This window comes from Myotis nattereri (assembly GCF_964212035.1).
Source record: "Myotis nattereri genome assembly, chromosome: 8".
In the NCBI taxonomy this organism is placed as follows: domain Eukaryota; kingdom Metazoa; phylum Chordata; class Mammalia; order Chiroptera; family Vespertilionidae; genus Myotis; species Myotis nattereri.
The window spans coordinates 6,702,040-6,714,522 of NC_138083.1; the positions used below are offsets into that span (position 1 = coordinate 6,702,040).

Below are 12,483 nucleotides of genomic sequence, written 5' to 3' on the forward strand. Positions count from 1 at the left end.
CTTCTTAAAGAGAAATTGAAATGAAGGGCACTTGATCATACTCTTACTTTGTTCTTTTAATCACCAAATGATAGTTAATTAGTTATCAGAGGATCAGAAAAACACTTATGTGGAAGGAGACTTCTGGAGACCAATGGTGACTAGGATTAGACACCTGCAAAGAGCTTATTTCAATTTCTCTGAGAGGAATCAATATACACTTGCAGCTAATTAATGATTTTTCTCTTTTCAGTCCCTAAAGTTTTTTAAAAAAATGCCCTGTGTCATAAGGGAACCAAAAGATTTTTATGGGTGGATTAGACCTCAATTCCTTTGAAATTTGGCCTTTTCTCTTAAGAAATAAGAACAAAGAATGTATGAAATGTGTATCAGATCATTGCTCAGTCAGGTTAACATCCAAAGTGTGTTCAAAATGAAACACTGCTTCTGACTTTAATATTCATCTTTGCATTTCATAAGCAAACAAAATAAATGAAAACCCTTTTCTCCGTTTCATTGTGTGTGAATTGTGGATCTGAGAGAGCAATCTGTTGCTGTTGTTAAGGATTAAAAAGATATTGCACAAGAATGGTGCCATGTCAATTTCTGAGATGACTGATGGAAATGAGGGGAGGAGAGGCCCAGAAACGCGTGAAGAATAGCGGCTAGTGCTGCACATGCCATACGCCATTCATTCTGTGCATAAAATATGTGGCTACAGTCAAAGAGAATCCCTCTCTACATGCTGGAAGGTGTCTGAGAAATGGCAGAGAACCGCTGCAGGGCTACCAGGATGGACCCGTTTGGGGCTGAAGACAGTCAAGGTCAAAACAGGATCAGAGGCATTTACTCACTGCACCAGTAAGGTGAAGCAAGCGAGCACTTTGTTTTTCCCTGTGCACTCAGACACCATGAAATCGTAAACACTGACAGGTTTGGTGGCAATATTGTGAAGGTCACAGATTTGCACCATCTTTTGGTAAAATAGGAAAGAAGGGGCCACACAAGCATTGCCTCTTCGGGAAGAAGTCAAGCAACCTTTGTTTTTATTTTGTTGTCGTGGAGACAGAGGCCCAGAGTGGGAATGCTAGGGATGGACCAGGGCAGTGGCCAAGTACCCCCGTCCACCTGGATGTACCAGTATAGGAAATAAAGTGAAGCCACCTTCAGGCGCAAAGAGCCGTCTTTACAATTATTTGTTTTCTCTGAAAGCAAGATGCTGGGGCGGGGTGGGGGGGCACCTATAGAGTCTACATGTATTTTAAACAAAACGATGTTAGAATTTTCACTAACTACATTCCTTCTATCGGATTTTAATAAAAAACAAGCAATTTCAAATGCTTGAGATATTCACCAGGGAGAAGGGAATCGTTTTGTACTTCATTTGAGTTATAATTTTCTCATTAAAATCTACCCATATCAAGTGGGGTGCACAAAGAAATAACAATTATTTTTAAAAGTTTTGACTGTTCAGTTTAAGGAGAGCTCTGAAAACACAATTTAGTTTGAAATTCAAGCTGTTTCATTTCCTATATAATCTTGTAAATTTCCTTCCCTTACAATACTCAAGTTGGAAGGGTGCCAAATTAGACCAGGGACAAATTTTCACCAACTTCACTTCAGTGCTTTATTTTTAGATTATATTAAAAACCTCATTAGGCTCCCTGAGGGAAAAGAGTGTTAACCACTAACAGAGGCAGGGGGGAAAAGGGAACCGGAAAGATAAGCTAAATTGTTAACAAGGAAAGCTCTCTTCAAACAGTTGGTCTGAGGTCGATGATAAAAGTGAAAGGAAACTTATTACCAAGACCAGGTAAATGACCTGAGCTTGGAGCTTTTTTTACCCCAGGGCTAGAAAGGGCTAGTCAGGCCTGTCCAAGCGGCGTATGTCTACGTTATGATTTCCAGATGGGCTTCCGAAGGGGGATGGAAGGAAAGGAAGGCAGGGGAATCTTTGAAGACTTATAAGCTAAGGCTCTATGCTTTTGCACAACATAAATGTGCTTTGAAGAGTCTCCTGTGGACAGGCTGAAAATAGGGTTGGCACATGCAAGATGGGGCAAGATTAAATGGAATGAAACACAGAATTTATTACCATATTTACATAATTTATACTTTTTAAGCAATGGTCTCATAAATATGGACTACAACTTTACATAGGCTAAGCAACAGATAATTGTTTCCCCCACCAAAATATTTGGGTTAAATAAAAAATTGACAGTATTTACACTACTTTCTTTTTCTTCCTTTTAAAACCAGTGAGTCAGTTTAAACATATGCAATTTGATTTACTCCAGTCAGCTTCTCCACCACCACTACCCTGATCCTTAGAGCTTATTACAGGAGCCAATAATGAGTTTGGTGACACATACAGGACAGGGTCAGAATGCAAACGGAGGCTGAGCTGCAGGCTATTGTTGTTGTTGTGAATTTACTGTATGTGTCCTGGGCTAATGTATGCAATGGAAAATGCTCTGGAGATGGATGCAATCATTTCCATCAGTCCGATAAAGAACCCATTTTACCTTCAGATAATAATCGCCATCCCTCCACTTAACGATGCTACCACATTTTAAATTATACAACTCCCTAGAACAGTGGTAATGTGAAACCAAGGAAATTATAATCTCCACGAGGTCTTCTTTTCCTCAAGAATGATGAAAGTGCTCATTTCCCTTTACAAATGTTACATAAAATCTTGATTACAAAACGACTCAACAATTGGATCCTACGATCCATACAATTACATGTTCCTTTTCAACAAGGTCAAAAGCCAGTGATGGAGTCCCTTTGTCCCCCAGAGTCTTTACATAACACAAGTCCGAAGACTGAAACCGCACTGCTACAGTCTTCAAAGAGGAAACAGACTGGTCAATTTCTGCGACTCTTTTTTGCATGAAGCAGACCCCAGACCAGCGAGGCTCAGTCTGGCAGCAGGGCCCCCAGCCCTCCTGTTAGCTTTCAGGACCACCTACTTCATCACTGAGTCTGAGACTGAGGCTCAGTCAGCAGCAGCTTCGCCTGGGCTCTGAAGGCTGTCTCCGGAGTTTGAAGCCCTTCCCGCCACACGGCGGGTTGGTGTCGGTGGATGGAATTCTTCGACCTAAACCAAGAGGACAGGAGGGAAGGGAATGAACCTTAACTTTCTAAATCTGCTCATTCTCAGACACAATTTTGTAGATATAACTTGACAGGTTTCATTAAAAAAAGTTTAATAAATTTTTAATTTTGTAATGATTTTAGATTTACAGAAAAGTTGCAAAGATAATATAGAGTTCTTGATACTCCTCACCCAGTGTCCCCTAATGTTACTATCTTACACTGCTACAAGACATCTGTTGAAATGAAAAATTCAACATGAGCATATCACTAGTAGCTGAACTCCACTTTTTTCAGATGCCAGCAGTTTTCCATTGATGTTCTGTTTTGTTTCAGGGTCCAAGCAAAGATAGCACGTGGCATTTAGTAACACTTTCTTAAATAAAAATAAAAAAATTACCTGTTAATAACATCTTGTTTTGAGTAGGTAACGCATGCACGTGATATAAAAAATTAATCAGAACAGATCCATCCCTCTGTCCAGGAATAGGTGTGGACAGACATACACAACACGCACACCTTAACCTGTGCCCATTCCTAAACTGGGACAGGAGCAACCAGAGTGCACGGCTCTCCACCTCACTGTCTTCACGGTGTACCCTGGGACGGTCCCAGCACAGTGCCTGGAGAGCTGCCACCTATCACAGCTGCTAGGTGATAGCTCTGTGACACTTCAGTGTATTATGGATGTACTGTAATTAAAGCGCTCCCTTGTTGACAGATATTTAGTTTGTTTACAATATTCTGATTGTACTAACAACGATGCAAGAATATCTTTATGAACCTGAGTGCATGTGTTGGATAAACTAACAGAGTTGAAGAGCCAGGTCACGCTATTCTACTTCTGGGTGTTGACCTCGATATAGCCCCTGTAGCCCAGTGTCTGTCTAGCCCAGATGCAGAAAGGACGTGCAATTTAAATTGTGACAGATGCTGCCAAATTGTTCTCTGAAGAGGCTGTGCCACTTTGTTCTGCTACCAATCATGTATGAGAATGAACAGGTTTCACTTTACTGCTCCATGAAGCATAATGTCGATTTTGAGGGAAACCTGGTATCACCCATCCATCTACCCACCCCACTGATAACTTCAGGGCTGCTTCTATACAAGGCTTTCTTTTTTTTTTTCTTTCTTTTTTTTTTAAAATATATTTTATTGATTTTTCACAGAGAGGAAGGGAGAGAGATAGAGAGTTAGAAACATCGATGAGAGAGAAACATCGATCTGCTGCTTCCTGCACATCTCCCACCAGGGATGTGCCCGCAACCAAGTTACTTGCCCTTGACTGGAATCGAACCTGGGACCCTTGAGTCCGCAGGCCGACGCTCTAACCACTGAGCCAAACCGGTTTCGGCAATATACAAGGCTTTCTTGACGCCTCCCACTTCCTAACTCTCCAACATCTTAGGCACTGGAATCCATCAGGACTTTGGAGGCACGCTGTCATATATTTGTTTATGCAAAGAGCTCCCTCAAATTGGATCCTCAGCCCTTCTAAGGGGAAATCCTGTTTGTCCATCTTTGTTTCCAGGGTCATTAGCACAGTTCCAGGCACTGAAGTATTCTGAAGACATGAGATGAACTGGGTGCGTGCATTCTGGGCATGGACAGATTGAGATGGAATCTGCCAGCTCCTGGGTCCTTGGTTGCATGCCTGGAGCCTCCAGCACGTCGAGCAGCCTTCAAATCAGGTGGGTAGTACCCAGCATGTGTCCACATGACTGGAAGGTATTCCCCAGTATGTCCTACCTCTACTTTTCAAATGCCTGTACATGCTGTTGTGAATAAACTGTGAATTAGTTCAAAACCTTTACTAAAGTTTCTGGCCATCACACATTTCTCACTAAATAGGTCCTGGAAGTACAGCTGGGATAACAGTCATCTCTGAAGCACATTTAGAAGGAGGCAGAGGAGAACATCTTCCTAACCTGGGAACAGGCAGTGACTTCTCATACCAGAGCCAGAAAGTGTCAACCATAAAGGAAAACAAGGGCCAATGGGATTCTACTAAGGTTAAAACTCCAGTTTATCAAAGGAGTGGATTCAGACATGGAAGTCAAGCCATGGACAGAGCAGAAGATTTATCCAACACACATGACCACCAGTATGATCAATGAACACTCAGGAAAAGGCAGGCAACTGAACAGAAAAACACAGAACTTCACAAAGGAGGACATCCTGAGAGTATGTAAACGTAAATAAATACCTGGAAAGGTGCTCAACTTCATTAACTGTCATAGAAATGCAAATCACTACCTGCCCACCGGGAATGAAGAGTACTCCCATTCCCCTGGTGTAAGGTCAGCAAGGTATGCATGCATACTGAACACATGCATACCCAGGACTGTTACTCTTCTCCTGGTATAAAATACACCTATCAAAATGTGTGCCTATTGTGTATATACAGGACAGGAAGCAGAATACTCACAGCGGTACCATTTGTAATAGTTCTACATTGGAAACAACCACTCAGATGCCTATCAACAGGATGGATAACCACCGTGGGCATCCTCCTGCTCTGACTCTGAGGCTGACAGATGCACCACGGAAACAAGAATGGATCATGCAATGATACAGATGAACCTAAAAGTGTATGAACCTAAAAGAGATAAGGAAGTCAGACACAAGAGTAAATACAGTATGTTTCAAAAAACATAAAGTATGAAAACAGGCAAAACAGATCTGAAGAGTCAGTAGTCAGGACGATGGTTCCCTTTGGGAGGTGCCCCTGGGTCTAGCTCTGGGTGCAGATGACAGGAGTATACTTTGCTTGTGAAAATTCCTTGAGTGCTGTACATCTGATGTGAGCACTTACACTTCAGGAAGAAGCAAGTATGCCAGCTACTGTGCTAACACAACTTTGTAACACCCAGTAAGCATTAACCTCATTTTACATCTGACTCAGTTTTTCTAATCTTTGTGAACATATATTTTTTATTTTTCATAGTTAAGATGAGTATGTACGTGCTTGTTTTTATTTAAGGATTTTCATTGTTGGTATAATTCACTGCCTTCCTGTTTCAAATACTGTTAAGAGTAAAGAATACTTAAAAATAGTAATAATTTCAGCCCTACCCAGTGTGACTCAATGGTTAGAGCATTGGCCCTTGCACTGAAGGGTCTCGGGTTCGATTCCCGGCCCCAGTCGGGATGTGTGCAGGAGACAATCAATCGATGTGTCTCTCTCATATTGACATTTCTCTCTCTCTCCCTCCCTCCCTGCCTTCTACTCTCTCTAAAAATCAATGGAAAAAAATATCCTTGGGTGAGGATTACCAAAAAATAATTTTAGAAAAAGTAATAATTTCAATACACATTTGACACCATACTTAAGATTTTTTAGCCTGAATTGTGAAAAATTTCTGACTGGCCTCCAGTTGTCTTTTAAGAATGCCTTTGGGTACCTGCTATTTACAATCCAGGAAGACAATAATCATCATTACTTTTTTTTTTAATTCTCACCTGAGGAAATTTTTCCATTGGTCTTCAGAGTGGAAGAGGGAGAGACAGAAACATTGATGCAAGAGAGACACAATGACTGGTTACCTCCCCGACTCGCCCCCACCGAGGCTGGGGATCAAACCTGCAACTGAGGTACATGCCCTTGACTGGGAATTGAACCTGAGACCCTTTGGTCCGTGGGCTGACGCTCTAACCACTGAACCAACCGTCCAGGGCACGTCATGACTTTTTAATGTTGACATGAAGGGACTGGACTAAAGGTTGCAAACCAGCAGCCCACAGGCGTTCTCTGCCATAGATGGGGTTGGTAGGTCTGTACAGTACTCTACAAATATTTGAGTTAGTGGCCAAATCTCAGCAGTGAAACATGTTACATAAAATTCAGATCTCTAGTTCTCTGAACTAAAAACATCAAAAAATAAAAATAAAAAAAAAGCAACCCAAGCAATTGGGCGACCAGAGGCTTACATTCTAGTGTGGCCACACTGTTGGGAGTTGGGCCCTCACCACAAGCTGTGAGGCTTTCTGCCACCCGAGTCCCAGCACTTGCCCTGGGCCAACTCCACTAGTGGGCCGTCACTGGTGGGTCCTGGTGGGCACTGAGCGCCTTCCAGCTTCAGCAATCTCGTATCTCACCAGACAATGGATCGTAATGAGTAAGCTCATGATGCCTGACGGCTGTCCCCTGCTCTCCAGCTGGAGTCTGACATGCTCAGTTAACGTGAATTCAGGTCCTGGCACGGGCTGCTCTGTCACATCTCAGCTCCAACATCACCTGCTCAGGAAGGGCCTTTCCCTGACCACCTGCAGGCACTCTTTCACTTCATCCTGTATTACTGTCTTGCCATCCATGCTTATCGTCTGAGAGGATCTCACTATTGCTGTGCTCACTGTCTGTCCCTGCAGGGCAGCCTACGCTCCAGCAGCACAGGGGCCGTGCCTGTCTCATTCTCCACTGTCTCCCCTGAGCCTGGAACAGTTCTCAATAAACATTTTGATGAACTTGAATGAAATGAATAAACATAGACACAATCTGTAGAGGGTCCCAAAGGTATGCAGCAGCCTCTCCATCTAGTGTCATCATATTAACACTAGATAGGGGGAGGGAAAGGGAGACAGGTCTTACCTTTTACTCGCCTAGTAGTAATTTCTGAGGGTTTCCTTACAGTGGAATTCTACATGCATTTCCCTTCCCCTTATTTATTTTATTCATTCTCAATGACTTTAGACGACTCACTGGGACATACAAAGAGCGAAAGAGGGAGAGGCAAGTTTCCAGGCCCTCCAGGCCCTGTGCATAATTTATTAGTAGCAACGATCTTAATAGAAGGGTCAGTCGTCAGGCAGCAGCTCTCCAGCAATTACATGACATGAAAACCGCTGTCACTCTTACCCTCTCAACTCTCATTCCACTGAGAACCATACTAGAAACGAAGAAGGAATTCCACCCAGAAAGACAATTCTGTTTTTCAGTTGCCCTGCACAGGAAAAAGCCGTACGGCACAGAGATACTCACTAATTTCTATAAAGAGTTCATTGATGTTTATCGCATTTTTTGCACTGGTCTCTACAAAAATCGCATGGATGGAGTCGGCGTAATCCTTAGCATCTCTCTCCATGACTTCTCTGAAAGGCAACGATTGCAAATCAGAAATGTGACCCATCAGTGCTTCATGTTATCCCACCTACCCAGTAATTCAGCAGACTGATGATGACAAAGGATGCCACGAATGGCTCGTGTCTATGGTTAAACAAAACAAAAATGTACTGCTAGCAATGCATGCAGTGGAATGATCAGAGAATGGCCCCGCCCGCCAAAGTAATGCCCCTGCGTTGGGAATTATAGAAGTGGTCCACAGAAACTTCTAACAAATGTGCTTTCCTGAAAACCTGCTTTCCCTGTTCCAGTATACTATTTCATGGGAGCTAAGCTCAGATCATGTCAAGCCTGATGCAACCAACATTAAATAAATTACATACCTGTCTACATACATAACCTAATTGGCTCCAAATGCCTGAACTCTTAATTTTACTTTGAAACTTGAGGAGTCCAGCCACACAACAAAAAGGGATTTTTCAATGCCAGAGATAAAGTAAAAGCAAGATTCTTGAACTGGATATTGCTCGGTAAGAAAAGGAACACATGATCAGCATTGTAATCTCCTGTTCTAATAACTTACCTTCCATCGATAAGATCACACTTATTTCCTGCAATGGCAACTACAATATTAGGTGGACCGTGTTGTCGAAGCTCCTTTACCCAATTCTTTAATGTTGAAAAGGTCTCCTGTAACACACAAGGGGAAAGCAACTGGAGAGCTAAGCAACCAAGAGGGTTTTCAAAGCAGTCTGGAAAACACAATACAGGTCTTACTTCTTTTGTGATATCATAAACAATTATAGCTGCAGCCGACCCTCGATAGTACATGGGCGCTAAGGCACGGAACTGCAGAGAAAAAGAAACAACAAAATTGGGAAAACTGGTTAATGTTTTTTACTAGACTCTTAAACCCATTATCCCTACACAAAAGGTAATCTTTCTTCTAAGCCCAAGATGATATGATGCTTTAAAGCAAATGAGGCAGTGATTACCAAAGGCAACAACTCTAATGTAACACTGAAATGTCTCTCAGAAGATAGTTTAGAATACAGTTTTATAGGAATTAAATATAGTGCTATAAACAATTGTTTCAGCTAAAAAGGCTTTTTAATTGAACTCAATGTTATAGTTCCCAAATTCACTTATTCAATAGTCCTTTAAACTTCGGCTCCTCAAACGATCAAGGAGATAAAAATCATGCTGCAAATAGCTCTCCAGAGAAGCGGCTGCACTGGGGTGTCATGAAGAAGACCCTGTCATATGAATGCTGATGGTACCCCAGAAATGAGGACACGTCGACCCTCCATACTGGGATGAGTCTGTAACTCCATTTCTGCCTAATTCCATGCAGGTGGCAATTCCCAAATGTGGTAAGTATCTAATTTCATTTACATGAAATTAACTCTGTATACACAGCTTCCTTCCACTCATCACCAGCTCTCTCATCCTGCATACAACAGGAAAGGAAAGGAAGGCGGGGAGAGAAATAACAGGCAAGGAAAGAAGGGAAGGGAAGGGAAGGGAAGGGAAGGGAAGGGAAGGGAAGGGAGAAGGGAAGGGAAGGGAGAAGGGAAGGGAAGGGAAGGGAAGGGAAAAGGGAAGGGAAGGGAAAAGGGAAGGGAAGGGAAGGGAAGGGAAAAGGGAAGGGAAGGGAAGGGAAGGGAAGGGAAGGGAAGGGGGACAGAAATGACAGAGAAGGGAAGGAAGGAGGAATGACAGGGAAGGGAAGGAAAGAGGAGCAGAAGAACAATTTAAAGGGCTAGGCTGAGTAGCTGGCCATGTCTCTCAACCAGTGTGAGACATTATGCTGTTGCTCTCTGCCCAGTCACCTGGGCTCTCTGGCCATGTGGATGTGCTGGTTTGAGCACCTCACTCAGCGACTGTGATGCCAAAATTTAAAGAGAAGATTTTACCTGTAATTGATCTTTGTCTTACACCTCAAGTTTGAAACCGGATCCGACATAGAACGGGCTCCCACTGTCCTCCCACCTTACTCTCTGCCCTGGTGGCTAGCCCACCTCAGGTAAGAACTGTCCGCAGAGCTTAACATCTGCTGCACAGCTCACATACAGTCTGCAACTTCTCACCTAATGAGCTTGATCTCTGGCTTTTAAACTTCCATGTTCATTTGAGTTTTACAAAAGAAAGCGAAATTTTGACTGTAAACTCCATGAGGGAAGGTAGCCTGTCTGTTTACATGGTTTTCTCTCTGGGGCCTAGCGCTTGCACATTGTAGAAAAGCCAGAATTGGTGAAAACACAAGTAAGAACTGTTAAGTATGGGGTGATATCAAACTAAAGCCAGACCCCAACCTCAGTGTCATAGGAAGTTTCACTGGTCTCTGTGAGAAAAACCCCTTCTTCTGGATGGAAGCCTGATAACTCCTAATAAAATATGTTGTTTTACAGAGAAAAAACCCCCACAAAAAATGCAGGTTAGGAGCAAGAAAGTACTACATAGAGGGAACTGCATTCCTGGGTGGGGAAGATGGGCTGACTTCCAAGGAGAGCATGAGGGGAGCAGGAATGTACAGGCGAGACAAAGGGATGGCATTAGCTTTCATTTCTGATGTACCACACCGCAACATCTTTACAAGGCTGTTGTTGCTTTTACCTTCAAATTTGGAAGGTAAAATTCATATAGAAAAGTACAAAGATCTTAGGTTTGATAAAAGATCTTAAGTTTTGATAAAATGACATATGTGGATGCACCCACGTAAACATCCCACCAAGATAGTAAACATTTCTACCAACACAGAAAGTTCCCTGATGCTCTTTAACCTTGACAATAACCCTTGTCTTCAAATCTACGCCATTGATATTGATATAAGCACAATGGTTTCCTTTTGCTTTTAACGGGCATAGACTATCCTTTTCCATTCTTTTATTTTCAAGCTATCTCTGTTTGTATTTAAGGCAGTCCTCTGCCAGCCAGCACATAGCTGATCCTGCTTTTTGACCCACGCTGCTAAACTCTGCCTTTTAAGTGAAACGCTCAGTTCCTTTACATTTAATGTACTTACTGATATATTTGGTCTTACTGATATTATGTCACCATTTTGCTTTTTGTTTTATATTTGTTCCATTTCAAAAATCCTATTCTTTACCTCCCTCTTTTGCATTAACTGAATATTTTTAGTATTTAATTTTAATAATCTGTCCATTGGCTTTTTATCTATACCTCTTGTATTACTTTTTATGTGGTATGCTTGCATAACTACAATATACATTCCCCCCACACCCCCACAGTTGACTTAGAGTTTAAAAATGTACTACCCCATGTACAATACCAGAACCTTGCAAAAGTCTCATTCTTTTTATCCCACTGTCGTATGTGCTGTTGTAAAATACTAGTACTTTCAATCTACATACACTACAAACTATACAATCCAATGCTGTAATTTTTGCAGTAAATAGCCAGTAGCCTTTAAATCAGCTGAGAAAAGGGATTTTTATATATTGCTTTCTATGGGTCCGAGTTACCACTTTGTGTCACCCGTCAGCCGGAAACCCTTCTGGGGCTGCTGCTGCATCCTCCCAGCATTTACTTTTCTAAAACTGTCATTACTTTGACTCCATATTTGAAAGATAATTTGGCAGGGTGACTTTTTTGCTTTCAGCACTTTAGAGATGCTGTTCTATGGTCTTCCAGCCTGTTTGTGTGGGACGTTAGCCATCATTCATACTGTCCCCCTGTACATAACGTGTTTATTATCTCTGCCTGCTTTCACAAGCTTTTCCTCTTTAACTCTGGTTTTCAGCAGTTTGACTATGATGCACCTTAAGGTAGTTTTCTTTGTACTAATGGGTATGCTGAACTGCTTGGATTTGTGAGTTGATATGTTTCACCAGATTTGGGAAATTTTCAATCATTATTTCTTGAAATATCCCTTTTCTTCTGTCCCCGCTCCCCACTCCGGGGTCTCAGTTACACAAATGTTAGACTGTGTGGATTTGTCCCTATGGTACCGAGATTATGCTCATTATTTTCCCACTCTTCCCCTGTTCTTCTGATTGGCTCATTTTTGTCACCCATCCAGCAGATTTTTCATTTCGATGTTACAGTTTTCAGTTTTACCATTTCCATATGGTTATTAGTTTTCATTCTGTGCAAGCTTCCCCATCTGTACAAAGTAGATAAGACTACTTTTCCTTAAATCTTTGAACAACTTAAACTATCTTTACCTTCTCCGAGGAGTGTGAAATTGCTGACTACTCATCGTGAGATTGGTTTTGCCGGTGGTTAGGGTAAGTCTGCCTGGGTCTGTCTTTAGTCCTTGGACATGGTGTCTGCTCCTGAGGCCTGATCCTTCTGAGGTTTCAATGGAAGCCCAAGGTGTTTAC

At 42.2% G+C, this 12,483-nt stretch overlaps 1 protein-coding gene across 1 annotated transcript in view; it reads right to left on the bottom strand.

The window, feature by feature from the left end:
* Nucleotides 1–287: 287 nt before the first annotated feature.
* The window catches only part of RAB22A (RAB22A, member RAS oncogene family), a 46,604-nt gene continuing 34,408 nt past the window's right edge, over nucleotides 288–12,483 (bottom strand). The window contains exons 4-7 of the mRNA XM_081096645.1: nucleotides 8,915–8,986; nucleotides 8,721–8,827; nucleotides 8,057–8,166; nucleotides 288–3,082 (exon numbers count right to left, since the gene is read on the bottom strand). Coding sequence (XP_080952771.1) covers nucleotides 2,985–3,082; nucleotides 8,057–8,166; nucleotides 8,721–8,827; nucleotides 8,915–8,986 — 387 coding nt within the window. The 3' untranslated portion in view covers nucleotides 288–2,984. The remainder of the gene's footprint in view (nucleotides 3,083–8,056; nucleotides 8,167–8,720; nucleotides 8,828–8,914; nucleotides 8,987–12,483) is intronic.